Genomic DNA, 20,832 nt, shown 5'->3' with positions numbered 1-20,832 from the left:
TTCTGCAGAGGGGGAGGGGCAGTGCAGCAGTTACTGGTAGGAGTGGGGGACATTCTGTGAAGGGCTGTAGCCAATAGGCAAGAACTGAGGTTCCCTTCCAGCTGGAGGGCAGCAGCACAGACTGTGTGTGCCTCTTTAGGCAACTTTTAAGTTGTCCTTCTGGCTCACAGCACAAAGCTTCAACCTGATGTCCCCTTTACTTCCATTCTTTGTCAGCAGACCTACTTTTGTGCCGCTCAACCCATGCTCCTTCCCACTTGGGCTCTTTCCCACTCTTGATGAATCTCAACAGGGGCTACACTTCCTAAACACAATTTAGAACACTTCCTAAGAACCCCTGTGTTTGTCAGACGATCCATGTCTGGATCCTCTGCCTGGTTCAGGCAGAAAGCCTTTACTAGAAAGCCTCAGTCTAGGAAAGAGTGGCTGTGCGGCCAGAAAGCCTTTCATTTTGTTTCCCAGCATATTGTGCTGGTATTAAATGTTTATTTTTTATCTTTTAAATGGTTTTAATTTAGCCAAGCAATACTTTTGCATGCTTCCAAATTCAAATTGTGCACAGTGGAATAGGCAGTGACCAGTCTTCCTCCCACTTTTTTCCTGTCCACAGCATTTTCTTTCCTGTATCAAACGGGTGTTCTCATTCTTTTTCATCTTTCCAGAGATATATTATACAAACAAAAGGATGATGAAGCTATTCTTGCTGTCTGCAAATGCTTTCAGGTTTTTTTGGGTGAAAGTTAATATATTAATATGTTCCAGTATCTGTTATTTGCAGTGACTGTGTTTGTCTCAGTAGTAATGTGGTTCCTGTCTTTATTTCTGTAGGTAAGTTGCTAAAATGAGACGTCGTACTGTTTTTTAATGTTAAAAATGCATGAAGGAAGAGTGACAGGATTTAGCAAGTATGAATGAGGAATACTAAGTGGAATTTGAATTCAGGATAAACAGTAAGTTAGTTTTTATTGTAATTGTGATCCATATGATATTTAGAGTATACTTTTACAAAAGATCTGTTTGTCCTTTATCTGTATTATTCATAACTCACTGGGATCTTGAACTTTATCTGGTAACTCTTCCCAAAAAAGTGTAACATATTAAGTCATTATTGTTAAGTCTGCTGTGAGAGTGAGAACTTGCAGTAAGGAGACTGAAGTGTGAATCTTGGCTGCACTAAACACAACCGTTGCAGAAAAAGAAATAGTGTGATTTGATGCCGTGAAGTCTGGAGTCACCATTATACCCCTCTGAGCTTCCAGGTTTAGTAGCAGTAGGCCCAGATGTAAGGGACAGGAGGACAGAACACTGTCTTTTTCTTTCCTAACATAAAGCGGCCTACAATTCCTAGAGCTCTGGTTTCTCCAGGATTTAGGAATCCACTACCCATGTTCATTCTGAGACAAGCCAGGATGCTCTCCACCAATGTCCCGTCCCCATTCCCATGCATCCCCACGCATGTCAGAATCCTGGCTGGCCTCTCTCAGCTCACTGCTGGCCTCATCTTCACCACACATCCTTGCTCTTTGGAATTCAGTGTCATCCCATGTGGTTCTCATGGGGAATTATTGTAGCCTGTCTTTAAAAAAACTTGCTTTGGCCGGGCACGGTGGCTCACGCCTGAATCCCAGCACTTTGGGAGGCCGAGGCAGGTGGATCACGAGGTCATCCTGGCCAACATGGTGAAACCCTGTCTCTACCAAATACAAAAAATTAGCTGGGCATGGTGACACATGCCTATAATCCCAGCTACTTGAGAGGCCGAGACCGGAGAATCGTTTGAACCCAGGAGGCGGAGGTCGCAGTGAGCCGAGATTGCGCCATTGCACTCCAGCCTAGGTAACAAGAGCGAAACTCTGTCTGAAGGGGGAAAAAAAAAAAAAACCTTGCTTCATTCTCATGTTCACACTGAGAGTCACTAACCGTTTATCAGCATCCAAATGGCAGGAAAGAGCACTCACGTTCTGTGCTGTGAACCAGGAGGAGTGTAAGGAAACTGGTCAGAGGAGATGAGGAGTGAGTACTCAGAGCGCAGCAACAGAATCTCCTAACACACACACACATCACTCCCTGCTGGGCTGCAGTAATTTTGCACTGATGGGAGGGGCTTCGGGAAGGGAAGACGCTTTCAGATGGACGGGTACACACTGATCATTTCCTGAAACACTTCCTGTTGGCACTTATGAAGCATTTGCCCCTTCCTAAGACAATTGGACTCATCCAGGCAGAGTTGCAAGACAACATAACCGGGGCCACACTGCAGGGAAGGCGGCGGATTGCAAGTCTCAAGCCCAGAGTTCTCCCCTCCTTCCTCCAGTTGTGTGAGAAACTCATTTTCTAACTTCTGTCCAATATCCCTCATGAGTTCTCAGTTTGATCCCAATTCTAAAGGTGAATGGTCCTTGAGCATTTCTATGAAGTGCCTCCACAGTGGCTACTGGGAGGGGAGCGACCTCCACGCAGTGCCTTCCTGTCTGGGTGCTCCCAGGTCTTTTGTCCTATGAGACAGAGCTGCCTTCTTACACGCAGCCCTCTTCTGCCATGCAGCTCACCTTGATCTTAGCTGAGAAGATTGATGGCGAGCAATTCAAGCAAAAACATGGTAAACTTAGCAAAACAATGTCCCCAGTAGTGGGGATTACAGGTGTGCACCACCACACACAGCTAACTTTTGTGCTTTTAGTAAAAGATGGGGTTTTACCATGTTGGCCAGGCTGGTCTCGAACTCCTGACCTCAGGTGATCTGCCTGCCTCGGCCTCCCACAGTGCTGGGATTATAGGCATGAGCCACTGTGACTGGCCTATTAACACCAACTTCTAAGTTACTCTTTCCCATTTCCTTTTGTATTCCTATTTGCAAATGCTTTGTATCCTTATATCAAGATCATCTGTGATATTGACTTACTTAATTGGCATCTCCTTTTTGTTTTACAAGTGATGGCCAAAAAATGAGCAAACGGAAAAAGAATTATCCAGATCCAGTTTCCAATTATCCAGAAGTATGGTGCTGATGCGCTCAGGTACAAACCGGTGCTTTGCCTTGTGTGTATTTATTGTTTTTTATGTAAGCTTCTCCTGTACTATTAGTCAGAATTCTTAGATTTGGTTTATGGTTAGGTTTTTAACAACACATCTCTGTTATAATTTGAGTGTTATGTTGGTATGCTTGTTGATCTTCAACTCCCCTAATAGTTTTCTTAGATAATAAAGGCATTTTTAAACCTAGAGGTCTGTTTGGGGAAGAGGACCTCTGTTGGGTGTTGTCGAGCCATCCAAGTTTTCCCCAGGCTAGATGTGTGCGGATTGCCTCTGCCTTACTTCCTTTCTAGGTTCCCTGTCTTGTTGGTATTCAAATTCTCTTTAATCATTTACTTTAATTTTGTACCTACAGAGTCATGTCAGATATATCTATGCTGGAGCTAATATTATGCTAGAGCCTGGTTGTGGTGCTGCCAGAGAAACAAAGCAGGACATGAGTTCTGTGTGTGGAGCAGGGACTTAAGATCAAGGAGGATTTTGCAAAGAGTGGGATAGAACATTCTGGGTAAAATGAACAGCTTTAGCCTGGCAGTTACTTCTCAGTACTCACTTTCAGTTTGCGGACAGTCATTCAGTCCTAGACAGTTTTACTGTCCTTCCTTCCTGAGGTTTAAAGTAACTAAACCCTGCACTTTCTGACAAGGTTTTAGAATATCTCTCAATTCTTAATTACTGTTTGGTGCAGAGAAGTAATGTTTTCCTAAACTCTCTTGGGTTCACTCAAAAACATAATTGAGGACTTAATGTCCTGTGTTGGTGCTTGAAAATAATGCTGAAAATCAGAAATTCACATTGCTAGCGGGCTTTGGGATTTTTGTTTTTGGTTTTAAATGATTTAAAAAGTTTATTTCACTATAGTAGCTTATCCCAATGTGCAAGTGTTTAACTGATTGTTCATTCCTAGGAAGAAGAAATAGAACTTCTCTACAGTGAGAACACAGTTAGAAAAAGCCCCAGCATTACAGACCAGTGGATCCTGTCCTTGATGCAGTCTCTCACTGGCTTCTTTGAGACTGAAATGGCAGGTGAGTCTCTCTTGGTCTGTCCTCCCAGAACTACTCTCTTTGTAACTGCCCTTTTGGTATGTATCTGTTTATGAACATAGTGGAAATAGTGAGAGATACAGAAAATTAAATACTTTCTTTCACCTCTCAAATGTAGTTTTGTAAAGGCTTGTTAATTGTTGGGATCTCTTTGTTTCAAGGCCCTGGGGAATTCTGACCTGGCTTGGTGGCTCACACCTGTAATCCCCAGCATTTTGGGAGGCCGAGGCAGATCACCTGAGGTTAGGAGTTCCGGACTAGCATGGCGAACATTGGTGAAACCCCGTCTCTACTAAAAATATATTAAAGAAAAGGTTAGCTTGCCATGTAGGCGGGCACGTGTAATCCCAGCTACTCAGGAGGCTGAGGCAGAAGAATCACTTGAACCTGGGAGGTGGAGGCTGCAGTGAATCGAGATTGCACCACTGCCTGGGTGACAAGAGTGAAACTCCATCTTTTAAAAAAAAAGCAAGAAGCAGCAGCCCTGGGGAATTCTGTCTTTAGTGGGTGTCTTGGTGAGCTCAGCCCCCCACAGAAGAGCTTTGGAGTTTGATAGCTGGCGGTTCAAAGCCCAGCTATATACTACTTGTTCCCAATCCAGAGAGTTGCCTAAAGTCTGACCATCAGTTTCTTTTTTTTTCTTCTTCTCTTTTTTTTTTTTAGTTTTTATGTGTACATAGATATATGTATATTTATGGGGTATATGAGATATTTTTAGACAGGCATACAGTGTATAATAATCACATCAGGGTAAATATGGTATCCATCATCTCAACATTTATTATATCTTTAAACATCCCAATTATACCCTTTTAGTTGTTTTTAAATGTACAAGAAATTATTGTTGACTGTAATTACCCCATTGTGCCATCAGATGCTGCTCATTCATTCTATCTTGACCTTCAGTGTCTTATCTGCAAAATGCCCAGTACTGTTTGTAAGGCAGCAGAGATGATTTACATGAAGCACCTGGCAGACAATAGGTACTCAATAAATAATACTTGTTATTATTACATTTGTAACTTATTTTTAGGTCTATTTTTATTATTAAATAGTCCCCATCTTTTCCAGCAAAATTAGAAAAGTCAGAAAAGCAATAATGAAATGGAATTAGAAGAGTCAGAAGAGCAATAATGAAATATTTTGCTATATTTCTATTAACTAACAACAGTAAATTTGTTAGGTAATTTTACAGATTACCTGTACTTTACAGATTGAAAACTACATTATGTTGAGTTCCTCAGGGTTTCAGATAGTTACAACCATAGGTCCACATGAGACATCTGGGACACCTCAGACAATCAGTTAAAGTGGGCAGGCAGAGGCCCTGGGTCACAGTGAGGACGAAAGAGGGTGAGGCGAATCCATCCTCACAGGATCCTGCAGATCCTGCTGCTGTTGGGCAGAGCAGCAACCGCCACAGACCTGGGATTCACCATTAGCCTATATACTGGCACATGCCACTTCCTGGAAAAGGCAGTACGGCCCCACGTAGCACAAAAAGACTGTTAATCAGTCGCCCTAAAGGATTTGTCCACCTTGTTAAACATGTAGAAGGATCATGACAGTCCAGCTGTTGCTCAGATGGACATGGATGAAGATGGAAGTGAGTGTGAGGCTGATTCCTGTCCTGAGGAGGGCAACACTAGGAGTCCAGCACATTCTGCCCAGACTGCTCACAGCTGTGTCTGCTTTTCCCTCCTGAGTGATACAAGTGGGTAGGAAACGTGGGGATTCTTGCTCGGAGAAGCTGCCATAACCTGGTGAAGCTGGGTCTGGAGAGTGTGCACCCCGACTGGAGCCTCATCTGCCTGGAAATTAGAGATCAGCAGCCACATCGTGTGGGTCATATTTAAGTCCCAGCTCTGCCAGCCTGTCAGCTTCATGCCCTCCGCTCCCTCAGCAGCACTGTGGGTATGAGAGGACCTGGTTCACAGGGCGGCGGTGGCCTGGGTAGTGGCTGCTGCTGCTGCCCCTGTATGTTGTAAGTTCATTCATTGCATGTGGGGATCATTATTCCCTCAGAGTTGAAACCAGAATATAGAAAACCTGAGCTTCCTGGAAGGTAAAAAGTGGCATGAACCCTAGAAATTATTTAGACAGACTTTAGTCACTGAAATCAGCTGTTGAGGAAAGCTAACGACTCTGGCCTGGGGCTCAGCCCACTGGCACCTGAGTTCTGGTCTTTGTGAACACCAGCAGAGAGCAGCTCTGCCCCTTGCAACTTCTCATCTCTTTAGCTTAGACCAGAAGCCTCATTAAAATTCCCTGGATTCCTTTCATGATCATAAATTGTGTTTGTTTCTAAGTGTTGGTCTTTTGGTGTTTGTTTTTATGCAACAGAGTATTAATTTAAAGGGGAGGTGAGTGAGAATCCTTAAAATAAGCCTTGCCTCAGACACAGCTGGCTAAACACCCTTTCTTTCCTGCCTGACCTCTGAGTTTTTTAGGGAGCCCTTCAAATCCTCCTAATTCCTCTGTACTTTCACTACCTCTTATGCTGTTTTTACTTGACTGTTTTAATACTTAGAAAGAAAGTTATATTTTATTCATGTCCTATGTCAGTTTCTCAACGGCAGCACTATGGACAGTTTGGGCCAGGTCATCCTCTGTGGTGGGGCATTATAAGACGTTGAGCACCGTCTCCGGGGTCTACCCATTGGATTCTAGTAGCACCATGCTACCCACCAAGTTTTGGCAAGCAGACTGTTTCTTAAAACATTGCCACATGTTCCTCGCAGGGCAAAATTGCTTTTGTTTGTGAATCACTGGACTATGCTGTGCCTTTTAGCATCTGGTTTGAGCTTTTGGTATGTCTTTTAGTTGCAGTACAAGGTACTGCCATAGAAAGGAGTTGGGCATTGTTTATGCTGTCAAATTGCACAGCTCCCTGTAAATGGTATTTCCTACACTTAGGTAGTGGGCAGCCTTGGACTTTGATCCACAGATACTGGAGTTTCTGGCTTTTTTCACTGACCAGTGGGAATTCTCATGTGGCTCATAGGATGGTTTTTTGTGTGCATCTTGAAATACCTTGACTGCCATGTAGCACATCCTCAACAGACGGTCGTTACACGATTGCTTCATTTTGGTTCTTAGTATGTGGAGGCCCTTGGATAGAAGAGGCGGCCCAGCCCATTCTTTGTTTTATCCAGCCCTCTCCCCACCCCAGGTACCTGGTACTCACTTGCTGCCTGATTGACTTGTCTTACTTTTAATTTACAGGCTTTACACTGTGGTGCCTCACGTTGTCACGTTTGTACATATTCTCACCAGTTGGTATGTTAGAATGAACCGCAGAAGATTAAAGGTAAGTGCAGACTGCTGTTGAGAAAAGCAAAAAGCACATGAAGTTTGAGAGTAGAAGAAATTTGAGAATAGCCCAAAGGGAAAGGAACATTTTCATATGCTGTCAGTTTTTGAAGCTATGTTTTTCTTCTCCTTCTACATTGCATTTTAACTATATTTGTCATTTTAGGCATAGGGATCTCTTAAGTTCTAAAAGTCATTTTGCATTTTTTTTTTTTTTACAACAATTACATACATATATTGGAGGGAGAATGTCAGGGCACAAACAGGACTAAACCGAGCAGACCTCTTAACATTCGAAATAAAGTCATGCAAATATTTTATAAAAGTATTGGCAGGTATGTCTTTAATATTGAGAGGGATACCACCTTCCTTTTACCACAAGGGAGTCGGTTATTTGGCTGTGGACTGAACTATGTAGCTGTTGGGGGTTTAGGATGAACAGAGCATAGGTCCTGGTCTCAGGACTGAAGCAAGGTACATAAATAACAATGATGTATAACAGGGAGAGCGAAGTCTCTTTACCGTAGGCCCAGTAAAGGCTCCCACCACCCATTAGTCATGTCTTTTTTTTTTTTTTTTGAGACAGAGTTTCACTCTTGTCACCCAGGCTGGAGTGCAATGGCAGGATCTTGACTCACTGCAACCTCTATCTCACGGGTTCAAGTGATTCTCCTGCCTCAGTCCCCTGAGGAGCTGAGATTACAACTGTGTGCCACCACGCCCAGCTAATTTTTGTATTTTTAGTAGAGACAGGTTTCACCATGTTGGCTAGGCTGGCCTTGAACTCCTGACTTTATGTGATCCACCTACCTCAGCCTCTCAAAGCACTGGTATTACAGGTGTGAGCTGCTGCACGCAGCCAGTCATGGCTTAAAATGCATTAATAATAAAACCCTGTAACACAACTATAATTTCGTTTTTGTGCAGGTGTATCTCACACACACATATCCAGGACATACGCTAAGATGTGTACAGTAGTTATCTCTGGATAAGTTATTCATGGTTGACATTTTTTCATTATCTTCGTTTTTCCTACAATTAATTCGTTTTTTTTTAATACACAGTATATACTTTTTAAACATAAAATATCTTGTTTAAAGACACTTAGTTTTCAGTTAGCAGCTGTTTCTGTCTGTTGTGGGTAGATCCATTCTGCCCTCAGCCTTTTGGTCCTACAGTTAGGCTTTACTTTCCTATCAGCTCGCCTCAGGTGGTGATAGAGGGACAGCAGCTGCACATGCTGGCCAGGCTTCCTGCACTGCCTTGCAGGGCCACCCTAGGCAGCCTGTGGTCGTGGCCCTTTCTTCCTACTCTACCTCATGCCCTGTCTGTGTACTGCATGCTCTTTGAGGGTTGCCTCTTTTTAATTAACTTATTTTTTTATCTTAAACATTTATTTTAGCAGTTTAAAGTTTAACTTTATGTTTCCTTTTTATTCATTAGGGTGAAAATGGGGTGGAAGATTGTGTCACTGCCCTAGAAACCTTGTTTAGTGTTCTGCTTTCTCTTTGCAGACTTATGGTAAGATGGTTGGCTTATTTCTAGTACCCTTTGCCCTGTGTGCTGCGTTCAGTTCCCACTTGCTGCGGCGTCCTCCTTTTATATCTATTGTCTGTTATTCCACCAAAAACAGAAATAGACGTTTTATAACAGCTTATAGCTATAGTTTCTTTTCAGAAATCTTATTAGCTTTTACATGTTAAGTAAGGACTAAGAAATACTGGATTTTTTTTCTTCCAATCTTTGGTAGCATAGTTTATGTCAGGGTCCTTGGCTCGAGAAGAAGGATCTCATCTTAATGTGGTTTGGCATAACTGTGAATAATGGGGAAGTTCTTTAGCTAATACCTGTCCTAGCAAATATATCATAAAACATACTTTGACTTAGCGTTGAGAGGAAAGCGTGCAACTAATTGTTTGATATATGTTCCTATCAGTTCAAATGTTAGTTAAATAATATAAAAGTGGAATGCCTTCAACTTTCTCTTTATCCTGTTTCTGCTGCTGTGTATGTTATAAGGCTCCTATTTATTCCTTAACTGAAGGAAAATCTGCTTTGTACAAGGTCCTGTGCCTGATCCTCTCCATACCTGATCTCATCACCTTCATCCCATGAAGCAGGGGCTGTTTTCCCCAGTTTACAGATGAGGTTTCTGAGGTTTGGTACAGTCAGTCCTCTGTGCATATTGACTTGGCTGATAAATCATTAGGTGCTTCTGTTTCTGTTTTAGACATCCTTCAGAATTCTGGAAATGCTTTGGGTTTTTCTGGCTACAGTCCTACAGCTGTGCTTCAGGGCTGTGAGGCCATTTCTCATTCATAGGGCGTGTTTTGTAACCTCATGCCCATTTCAGTGCATATTACTGTGTTGCAAACATGTTTAGTTGTTTCTCAGTATAAATGAGGTCAGTTGTTGATGACTGCATGTGACTGACATGATGTCCTGTGTCTTCATACAGGCTCCCTACATGCCTTTTCTCCCTGAATTGATGTACCAGAATCTAAAGGTGCTGATTGACCCTGTTTCTGTTCAAGACAAGGACACAGTCAGCATCCACTACCTCATGCTGCCCCGTGTTCGGTAGGAATCGAGTAATAATGTCTCAACTGTGCCAAGGAGGGAGAGTTGCTCAAGCATGTGGGACAGAGGAGGCATTTCCCTGTTCCAGCTCCCTCTGTACCCTGCCTCCCACCCTGGGCCCCAGCTGACATGAACCCCTCCTCAGGCTGCATGATGGGGCCCACATTGGTACATGGTAGCCGGGATGCTTGGCATGGAACCCTGTTCTAGAGCTGCAGCATGTGGGGTGTGGGCATGCCCCTTGGGGAGGCCCCTTGGGGAAGTGCTGGGTGCTGAGGCAGGCTCAGGCTGCTGCCTCCTTCTCTGCCCCCCAGGCAGGCACTGCGCTTCCCTTCCCCCAGTGCCTCATCAGGAGGGCCTGGCCGCACTTCCATAGCCTGACCCTCTTCCTTGTGTAAGCATGCCTAATGTCTTGAATTTTTCTTCTAATCTCTTTCATATTCCTACCTCTGCCATTCAGAGAAGAATTGATAGAATTTTTCTTTCAAAAGAAAACAGATTGCAGTATCTCGGATGCAGTCTGTGATTGAACTTGAACGAGTGATCAGAGACCTCAAAACTATTCCCATAAAGGTTTGAAATTTTACTTCTATTTTACATGGCAGTGACCTAAACATTAAGTCTTGGGGTGTTTTCTTAATATAGAGAGCTTCCAGCAATGGCCTTTTTTCTTTTCTGCCGTGAGGGTGTGAATGACTTAGTACTAGTCCAGCCTGACTAGTCTAGAGCTTGAGGTTCAAATAAACATTTAATATTCATTTTTTTTGCAGTTTACAGGACTGGCTGCTGAGTGACCTTTCCCCTCTCTTTTCCTCTTAGTATCCTTTGAAAGAAATTGTGGTTATCCATCAAGATCCAGAAGCTCTTAAAGATACCAAGTCTTTGGAGAAGTATGTCATTGAGGTAAGATGGATGACTTGTCTGTTTTGGGTACAAATAGACTTTTCTTGAGAACATTATTTTGTTGAATAATCTTCAATAAAGTACACATTGTATAATTTATTTTTATTAGTATATTCGTAGCAAATTTAACAATATGTGATATTTTACACTGTTCTTGGAATTAACATAAATTTGATGTAATTCTTTTAAAAATGTTTCAGGATCAATGAATTTTTTTTACCTATCACCTGTCATCTTCATTCACATCTTTTCCCTGAAGTACTTTTCTTTTCTTTTTGAGACAGAGTCTCTCACTCTGTCAACCAGGCTGGAGTGCAGTGCTGCATTACCACAACCCCCACCTCCTAGGTTCAAGCGATTCTCCTGCCTTAGCCTCCTGAGTATCTGGGACTATGGGCACTGCCACCACGCCCAGCTAACTTTTGTATTTTTAGTAGAGGTAGAGTTTCACCATGTTGGCCAGGCTGGTCTTAAACTCCTGACCTCAAGCCATCTGCCCGCCTTTGCCTCCCAAAGTGCTGGGATTACAGGCATGAACCCCACTTTGCCTGGCCTTCTGAAGTACTTTTTGATAACTACCAAAGAAACTTTGTTCCTCCAAATTATACAAGTGATGAGTGCCCTTGCACTGGTTATAAATAGTCAAGGCACTAGCGTAGTGAGCCTCTTTCCACTCCATCTCTCCTGGAGTCTCACTTCCTGACTGCTTCATAATTTATATAATTACTCTCCTGTTTGAAATTTAGGTTTCTGATTACAAACAAAAGCCATGTATGTACATATATGCATATATCACTTTGTGGATATTGGGTAGATACCAGAAGTGGAGTATTGGGGTCAGAGTTTAAATTAAAATGTCAGATGTCTTCCTAAACATCTTTATTCTGTGATTTTTAAAAAACAAGTAACATTTTACCTCATCTTCTTTATGATGATAGAAAACAAATTTTTTTAATTTCATTATTTATTCTTTTCAAAGGTAATATTTAAAATGATTATTGTAGAAAATATTAATTTCTGTATTTGGTTTTCAGTTGCTTGAGAATTCCAGAGAAATATTAGAAACTAAAAGTTAGATTGTAATTTCTGAAATTAGTGCCTGTGGTTATGCATAAAATATGATTTTTTTTTTTTTTTTTTTTGAGACAGAGTCTCATTCTGTCACCCTGGCTGGAGTGCAGTGATGTGATCTTGGCTCACTACAACCTCCATCTCCTGGGCTCGGGCACTCCTCACACCTCAGTCTCCCAAATAGCTGAGATTAGGCATAGTAGTACAGGCTTTTGTACAGATGGGGTTTTACCATGTTACCCAGGCCAGTCTCTAACTCCTCAGCTCAAGCAATCCTCCTACCTCAGCCTCCTGAAGTGCTGGGATTACAGGTGTGTGCCACTGAAAACATTTTAAATAAATTACTTCAGTCACTTAAAATGAGATTAATGTAGCTAAATATAATGGCAAAACTAAACATTCCATAGTATTTGTTTCAAACTATTGTTCTCATGAGATCTCATTTTCCCGTCTACTGTGCCATCACCATCCCTGCTGCATCAGTAATCCTCATTAGCATGACTGAAGCAAGAAATGTTCTGTTTAACTGATTCATCCGCTTGGTTGATAGTTAACCTTGTGGTACTCTGAAATTGCTTGCACAAAGGTTACCTCTGACGGATGAAGTTTATATTTCTGGTTCTGGAGTCCTTTTTCTGTTATGCTCAACTGTCTTGGTAGGTTTTCATAAGAATCATTTTTTTCTTAGCATACAAGTCACTGGTTTTTAAGCGTATTTATAGAATTGTACAACCATCACCACAGTTTTAGAACATTTTCATCATCCCAGAAAGAAACCCAGTATTCATTAGCATTCTCACACCATTTTCCCCTTGATAACTGACCTCTTCCCGGCATCCACGAACCTATTTGCTGTCTCTGGGTTTGCCTTCTCTGGACATTTCATATTAGTGGAATCATACAATTTGTAATTTTTATGTCTGGCATATTTCAGCTAGCAGAATGTTTTACATTAATTTATGTTGTAGCATGTGTGAGTGCTTCAGTCCTTCATATTGCTAAATATTTGATTGCATGTGTCTACAGTATTATTTTATCCATTCACGGCGGATGGACACTTGAGCTGTTCTTACTTTCTGGCTGATGGGAATAATGTTGCTGTGGACATAGGTTTTTATGTGAACATATGTTTTCATTTCTCATTTTTGTTTCCTCTTGTGCACTAACTGTAGGAATTGAATGTTCGAAAAGTTACACTGTCTGCAGATAAAAACAAGTATGGCATTTGGCTAAGGGCAGAACCAGATCACATGGTCCTGGGGAAGCGTCTGAAGGGAGACTTTAAGGCAGTGATGACGTCCATCAAGCAGCTGAGCGGTGAGGAGCTGGAGCAGTTTCAAAAGACTGGTAGGTGTCTACACAGACAAGGGCGCACCGTTCATGTCCTCAAGCTGAGGGATATTTTGTATTTACGTTATTGTTTGACTTTAAAATTACATCCTTTGCTTTTATTTTCGTTTTTTGAGACGCAATCTTACTCTATCACCCAGCCTGGAGTACAGTGGCACAATCTTAGCTCACTGCAACCTCTGCCTCCCAGGTTCAAGCGATTTTCCTGCCTCAGCCTCCCAAGTAGCTGGAATTACAGGCATGTGCCACCACACCTAGCTAATTTTTGTATTTTTAGTAAAGATGGGATTTTGCCATGTTGACCAGGCTGGTCTCGAACTCCTGATCTGAAGTGATCCGCCTGCCTCAGCATCCCAAAGTGCTGGGATTACAGGTGTGAACCACCGCACCAGGCCATCCTTTTCTTAAATAAAACTTTTTCCTGTTCATAAAAATAGTTATTATTTTACTTTTATTTTTTCTTGAGATGGAGTCTCACACTGTTGCCGGGTGTGACAGTGGCATGATCTCTGCTCACTGCAACCTCTACCACCCAGGTTCAAGTGATTCTCCTTGCCTCAGCCTCCCAAGTAGCTGGGATTACAGGCACCCGCCACCTTGCCCAGCATTTTTTTTTTTTTTTTTTGTATTTTTTTAGTAGAGGCAGGGTTTCACTATGTTGGCCAGGCTGGTCTTGAACTCCTGATCTTATGATCGACTTGCCTCAGCCTTCCAAATTGCTGGGATTACAGGTGTGAGCCACTGCATCTGTCCATAAGTAATTTTTATAATTTAGAAAGAAAATAGCTGGGTACAGTGGCTCACACCTGTAATCCCAGCACTTTGGGAGGCCCAGGTGGGCAGATCACTTTAGATCACTACAGGCGCATATTACGAGTTAGTCGGGTGTGGTGATATGCACCTGCTATCCCAGTTACTCTGAGAGGCTGAGGTGGGAGGATCCCTGCAGCCTAGGATAATTTTTGTCCTTATTCATGGTGCTCGCTGACATTAAAGATTTGGGAAAATAATTATGGTTTTGATAAATGCTATAAAGGGAAAATATAGGGTAATATAAAAACATGTATCGGGGTACCTAACCAAATGATGGGATTGGGAAAGGGAAATTAGCCCCATCTCGCCACCCCTCTACAGAGCATTTCAGGGTGCCCAAAAATTTGCAGCTCTGCTGCAGTTTTTGATTATGATTCTGATTAGAGTCATATGTGGTTTGAGTGTGGCTTTCTGACATCCTTTAGCTGTCCTGTGGCACAAACTATTTATTATTAGGGCTTCCTCTGAAGTTGAAAATCATAAGCCGGAAGATACCATGAGAAGAGAGATTTAAGGATTCATAAATCAAATGAGTGGCTAAGGAAATTGGGGGAAATGTCCCTAAGATTCCCCAAATATTTAGATAGAATTAATAAAAACATAAGATATTAGCAGCTAAAACTCAAGTTATTACTAATTATTAAGCAACTCAAAATATTAAAATAGAAAACTTAAAAACCTTGAAGTCACAAATCTCAATTGTTTCACCAGATAGCCACAGCATCAAAAATTCCTGAAATCAACCTTACTTGAAATTGAAAGCCTAGTTTCTAAATTTTAGTTTCTGAGTAAACCTTTCTGCACTGATGAAAACAAAATTATTTTTTGGAACACAGCGACGAAGTAAACATAAACATAACACCCTAGTGCTCAGAGCCCAAAAAAGTCATTATTGATGACAACAGTGGGTCTCCCTGTCGCCGGGAGCACATTTGTCAGCAGCTGTGCACATTTTTGTCTACCCTGAGCAGGCATGATGCTCAGTACCACACACTGCCTGTCTCGTTTTAGCCTCACCACACCTTACTCAGCATGTCATGAACCAGCTAATAGTGGACCTAAGTTCACTTTCTCTCTAAAGACTGTGTTTTCTTCATTACATCCTGCTGCTTTGTGTTTATAGTGAGCATTTGTTGCCTCTAGGTGCCTTCCCTTAGCTTTGTCATGTCTGTGGACCTGAGGTTTATATAAAACTAGATATTGGTGATGTTTTAACTGTCTTCAAGGTAGTGTAGTGTAGTCCAAAGAAAGTTTGTCATATCTTGACTACAACCATGACATGAGTCAGAGGGAAATGTTCTCTTGAAACCTCTGTGGCTTTGCTATTGTGAAATTTTCATGAAGAAGGGGCATAATACACGGGTAGTGGCGCAGCTTGAAGAAGAAGGGAAGCTGATTAACAGTGTGTCTGCTTCTCCATAGGGACCATTGTTGTGGAAGGCCACGAATTACATGATGAAGACATCCGCCTCATGTACACCTTTGATCAGGCCACAGGTGGGACTGCACAATTCAAAGCACACCCAGATGCTCAGGTATTTTTCTGTTTCCTAAAACATTTCTTTACCAAGAGATGAGAGCGTAAGAGGAGAAAGCATTTGCCTATGCCTTTCCTGATAATGTTGACAGTTTGTCTCAGGGTAAAATAAGCCAGTTACTTGGTTTAAATTGGCTTTGTGAAACTAATATATCATTATGCCTTTAACATATGCATTTGTTTAATGAATACATAAGTATCTTGTGATTTCTACATGTAATTGTCTCAAATGTGGGGTTGCACAAAAATGAACCCTTCACTCAGGGCACGATGGCTCACACCTATACTTCCAGCACTTTGGGAGGCCAAGGCAGGCAGATCACGAGGTCAGGAGATCGAGACCCGCCTGGCTAAGATCGTGAAACCCAGTCTGTACGAAAAATACAAAAAATTAGCTGAGCATGGTGGCACGTGCCTATAGTCCCAGCTACTCAGGAGGCTGAGGCAGGAGAATCACTTGAACCCAGGAGGCGGAGATTGCAGTGAGCCGAGATTGTACCACTGCACTCCAACCTTGGCAACAGTGAGACTCTGTCTTAAAAAAAAAGAAAGTGAATCCTTCAAGGAGTTAGTCAAAAACATGTGAAATTGGGCCATTGCTTAGTATTCTACCTGATAAATTATCTGGTAGAAATAAGTACACGGAGAGCTCCTATCCAAAAATTGGCATAGAGGTGAAAGAGGTCAGGAAACACTCATTGAAGATAATATACAGGCTGCTTTTGATTCTGGTGTCACTATTTTTTGCCATGATGGAAAAGAGACTAGCTTTTTGCAATCTTGACCAGACATCCCCAGTCGGCATAGGTTTAAGATCTCGTGTGTGGGATTGGGGATATCTGTGCTTAGCATACCATTTGCAGGGGGAAGGTAGAGCAGCACCTCCATGAAGGAAGGTCGAACTCCTCAATCCTTTATCCAGGCGCTTAAGTTAGATGTGTACAGAACTTCCCGTGGGCAGACAGTGGCAAGGAGTCAGAGGTATTGACGTTGGGAAAGAATGCAAGGGAAGACAGGGAGGAGGTTTGTTTGACAGTGGGCAGTTCTAGTTCTTCCTCGTTACAACAGATGTTAGGGGCCTGAAAAGTTGTCCACACTTAACAATTAAGTGTCATCATGTGATGCTACTGAGTTTCTTGACATGGCTTAGATGTTGTAGTGGGCTTGATGGCCCTCCACTGACTGAAGTTTTGAGTTTATCATTCATTTCATTACCTCTGATGCCTTTGTGAAGTCAGTAATTTCTTCTCTTTTTACTCAAAGGTAAATGAGATTAGCCGGGCGCAGTGGATCACGAGGTCAAGAGATCGAGACCATCCTGGTCAACATGGTGAAACCCCACCTCTACTAAAAATACAAAAAATTAGCTGGGCATGGTGGCGTGTGCCTGTAATTCCAGCTACTCAGGAAGGCTGAGGTAGGAGAATCGCCTGAACCCAGGAGGCGGAGATTGCGGTGAACCGAGATCGTGCCATTGCACTCCAGCCTGGGTAACAAGAGTGAAACTCTGTCTCAAAAAAAAGGTAAATGAGATGATACCTGATTTACAAGTCTTTTGTAGAGTGTATTCTACTCTGCAATGTACTGTGTAGCAGAAGTGATGGTGTCATTATTGCTACTTCATAATCAACAACCTTCAGAATAAATGGAATCATTAACCTTAGCAAAAATATGGCAGTTTATATTAAGTCAAAAACTTTTGTCGTTCATTGTAGAATTAGTCTTTAGTCATTCTGACAAACCAAGATCACAGGGGTCATGGAATAAGAAAGTCACTTGGAGTTGACTGCTGTGAGGCCTTTGATCTACCTGTTGTGGCCTGAAAAGCTGTGCTGCTCCAAGAGCTTCATGATTATTGATCTTATTTATTAGAAGAGTTAATATTACTTCTTAGATGGCCGAAAAGCAGAGTCATGTGAGGGACTTAAGAGGTGGTTTCAGGGCATCTCCAGTGAGCAGCATCCTACAAAAAAAGAATAAACAAAAAGCTGCACAGCTTTCTCCAGAGATAGAGGACTGGTGTGTTATGAAGAAGTACCTGAAAAATAAACTAGATTAATTTTATTGCTTTTGCTGAAAGCAATAAAATTTCACACCCCCACCCTCCAGTGCACCCTTCACACCCCGACCCTCCACTGCACCCTCACACACTCACCCTCCACTGCACCCTTCACACCCTGACCCTCCACTGCACCCTTCACACCCACCCTCCACTGCACCCTTCACACCCTGACCCTCCACTGCACCCTTCACACCCCGACCCTCCACTGCACCCTTCACACCCACCCTCCACTGCACCCTTCACACCCTGACCCTCCACTGCACCCTTCACACCCACCCTCCACTGCACCCTTCACACCCTGACCCTCCACTGCACCCTTCACACCCTGACCCTCCACTGCACCCTTCACACCCCTACCCTCCACTGCACCCTTCACACCCCTACCCTCCACTACGCCCTTCACACCCCCACCTCCCACTGCACCCTTTCTATTCTCCAACTTGCACTGCATCCATGACATACCCCATCTTTTACTTCAACCGGTCACTTACCCCACCACATCCTCTTGGGCTGCCTGGGTACTCCTTGAATATCTCAAGGTCATTTCTAAAGGGGCCTTTAGCCGCTATGTTTTTTGTTTCTTTTTAGCTTGCTTGTCAATCTAATCTTTACATGACTCACTTCTTCTTTACATTTAGTATTCAGCCTTTTCTCCGTGAGTTTTACTTAATCATGTGACCTAAAATAGGCAACGCCTGCTATCGCATCTCCCTTTTATTTTCTTCATATCACTTAATCTAAAATATTATTTATGTATTTATTTAAGATGGGGTTTCACCTTGTTGGTCAGGCTGGTCTTGAACTCCCAACCTCAGGTGATCCGCCTGTCTTGGCCTCCAAAGTGCTTGGATTACAGGCATGAACCACCACGCCTGGCCAAATATTTTTATTTATTATTTCACTTAATCCGTCACTTCCTACTAAAAATTATCTATATCATTAAGCATAGAAAAGACACTTGGCACCAGGATAGCCGAATAGCTGAGTGAATAGATCAGTGATTGGGTTAGCAAATGGATGGATGTACGGATGGATAAATGGATGGATGAATTGGTGGATAAAAGGATGGGTGGCTGCATATATGAATGAATGGATGTGTGGATTGGAGGATGGGTGAATGCATGGATGGAAGGATAAGTGGATGGATGGGTAAATTGATGGATGGTTGGATAGATGGATGGATGGGTGGATGGATGGATGGTATTTGAGTTGGTAGATGGATGTTTGGATAGATGTGTAGATAGAAGGATTGGTGAGTGGGTGGGTGGAAGGATGGAGTGGGTGGATGTGTCAGTAGATGGAGAGGAGGATAGGTGAGTGAGTGATGGAGGACTCGATGGAGAGATGGATGAAAGGTTGGCTAGATGGGCAAATGTGTGGGAAGCGAGTAGATGAATGAGGATGTGTGGGAAGATAGGTAGATGGAGGAATGGGTGAGTGAGTGGATGGGAGGATGGGTGGAGAAGAAAGGTTAGTGATGGATGGAGAACAGATGGGACAGTTCATGAAAGGGTAGGTTGGTCAGTGAATAGTTTCTAAGTCCCAATGAATGAGTCATGTGTTGATGGGATTTGTCTCTTGAGAATATGAGAGGTGTGATCTATTGCTCCGAGAGAGGTAGAGGGAATAGGATGATTATGTGCAAAGGTTTGAGAAAAAGGAGAGGCACTTATCATGGATGGGTAGCAAGTGAAGCAGCGTCTAAAGCTCAGCAGTTCTGAGAAACCCTGTGTCTGGGGGGATGCGATTAGCAGTCAGGCAGAGTAGGGGCTCAGAGTAGCCTGAGCTTTCTTAGTTAACCTACAGGACATGTCACTGACCTCTCCCTTACCTCTGCAGTGCAGCTGTCACCACCTTTCTATCTCCAGGAGGGCAAGGTAGGCTTCATTGAAAACACACTCTGTAATACCTTATACGGGCAAAGAACTGGCAAAGGCGAGACCTATGCTGTGCGTGAGGAGATGGTGTGTGGGGTACTTCTCGACAGGAAAATCCATCTGCAAAGTGAGTAAGGTCATGTCCACTCTTCCTTTGCATATTCTCTTGGCCTCAGTTTCCCCTGGGAGGGGTCTCTGTTACCTCTGCTCTCTTTGTGGAGTCCCCCAGACTTCGACTTCCCTCTTCCTCTCCTCTATGTGTCCTCCTGGGCTCCATCCCTCAGAAATCTCCCCTAGACTAGCCCCTTCCCCAGCCCATCCCAGCAGGAACATCTGCTGGAAGGATCCTCAAACAGCATTTTTTTTTTTTGGAGGACCATGATACTTCCACCGAGAATGCAGACGAGTCCAACCATGATCCTGTTTGAGCCAAATAGTTTCTCTTCCTGAGCAAGAAATTAAAACGTTGGAAGATGATGAAGAGGAACTTTTTAAAATGCGGGCGAAGCTGTTCCGGTTTGCTTCAGAGAACGACCTCCCAGAATGGAAGGAGCAAGGCACTGGTGATGTCAAGCTCCTGAAGCACAAGGAGAAGGGGACCATCTGCCTCCTCATGCAGTGGGACAAGACCCTGAAGATCTGTGCCAACCACTGTATCACACCGATGATGGAGCTGAAGCCCAATGCGGGTAGCGACCGTGCGTGGGTTGGAACACCCATGCTGACTTCACCGAAGAGTGCCCCAAACCAGAGTTGCTGGCCATCCGCTTCCTGAATGCTGAGAATGCACAGAAATTCAAAACAAAATTTGAAGAATGCAGGAAAGAGATCGAAGAGAGAAAAGAAAGGATCAGGCAAAAATGATCATGCTGAAAAAGTGGCAGAAAAGCTAGAAACTCGGTGAAGGAGGATGCGGAGGAGAAGCAATAAATCGTCTATTTCCTTTTCCTCTTTCCTTTTTTTTTTTTAAAGAATTTTACCCTGCCCCTCTTTTTCGGTTTGTTTTTATTCTGTTTCGTTTTTACAAGGGACGTTATATAAAGAACTGAATCCAAAAAAAAAAAAAAAGGCCCAATGACTTGTAGAGACTCCCCTAGAAGCCTGAGAACTAACACTAATAGGAAAACATAGCCAGGCCTTTTTTTTTTTTTTTTAAATGGAAACTTTTAATATGTATTTTAAAGTTAGTAGGTAATTTATGTTATTAATATTGGTGCTATTACACAAAATATAAGATTATACAGCCAT

General features: G+C 42.8%; 1 protein-coding gene and 1 pseudogene across 11 annotated transcripts in view; both read left to right on the top strand.

Moving 5' to 3' along the window:
- The window catches only part of LOC100399313 (isoleucine--tRNA ligase, cytoplasmic-like), a 34,747-nt gene extending 17,699 nt beyond the window's left edge, over positions 1-17,048 (top strand). For 2 of the 10 annotated variants that reach the window (XM_078348168.1, XM_078348165.1), the window contains 12 exons: positions 829-950; positions 2,933-3,017; positions 3,941-4,061; positions 7,305-7,389; positions 8,835-8,912; positions 9,850-9,971; positions 10,463-10,544; positions 10,791-10,874; positions 12,024-12,256; positions 13,118-13,292; positions 15,531-15,643; positions 16,909-17,048. In XM_078348168.1, coding sequence (XP_078204294.1) covers positions 7,369-7,389; positions 8,835-8,912; positions 9,850-9,971; positions 10,463-10,544; positions 10,791-10,874; positions 12,024-12,256; positions 13,118-13,124 — 627 coding nt within the window. In that variant the 5' untranslated portion in view covers positions 829-950; positions 2,933-3,017; positions 3,941-4,061; positions 7,305-7,368 and the 3' untranslated portion in view covers positions 13,125-13,292; positions 15,531-15,643; positions 16,909-17,048. Of the gene's footprint in view, positions 1-828; positions 951-2,932; positions 3,018-3,940; positions 4,062-4,953; positions 5,063-7,304; positions 7,390-8,834; positions 8,913-9,849; positions 9,972-10,431; positions 10,545-10,790; positions 10,875-12,023; positions 12,257-13,117; positions 13,293-15,530; positions 15,644-16,908 lie in introns of those variants that run through there. The other 8 variants (XM_054253447.2, XM_078348180.1, XM_078348175.1 and 5 more) reach the window with 8 other exon arrangements.
- Position 17,049: 1 nt separating this feature from the next.
- Positions 17,050-20,550, top strand: LOC128928097 (ran-specific GTPase-activating protein-like; annotated as a pseudogene). The gene is made up of 3 exons (XR_013525915.1): positions 17,050-17,168; positions 19,576-19,711; positions 19,959-20,550. The product of XR_013525915.1 is annotated as a ran-specific GTPase-activating protein-like (transcript).
- The last annotated feature ends 282 nt before the right edge of the window (positions 20,551-20,832 follow it).

The sequence above is a fragment of the Callithrix jacchus genome, chromosome 1 (genome assembly GCF_049354715.1).
Source record: "Callithrix jacchus isolate 240 chromosome 1, calJac240_pri, whole genome shotgun sequence".
Taxonomy (NCBI): domain Eukaryota; kingdom Metazoa; phylum Chordata; class Mammalia; order Primates; family Cebidae; genus Callithrix; species Callithrix jacchus.
The sequence above is the reverse complement of the archived record's forward strand: the minus strand, read 5'-3'. Positions and strand labels throughout refer to the sequence as shown.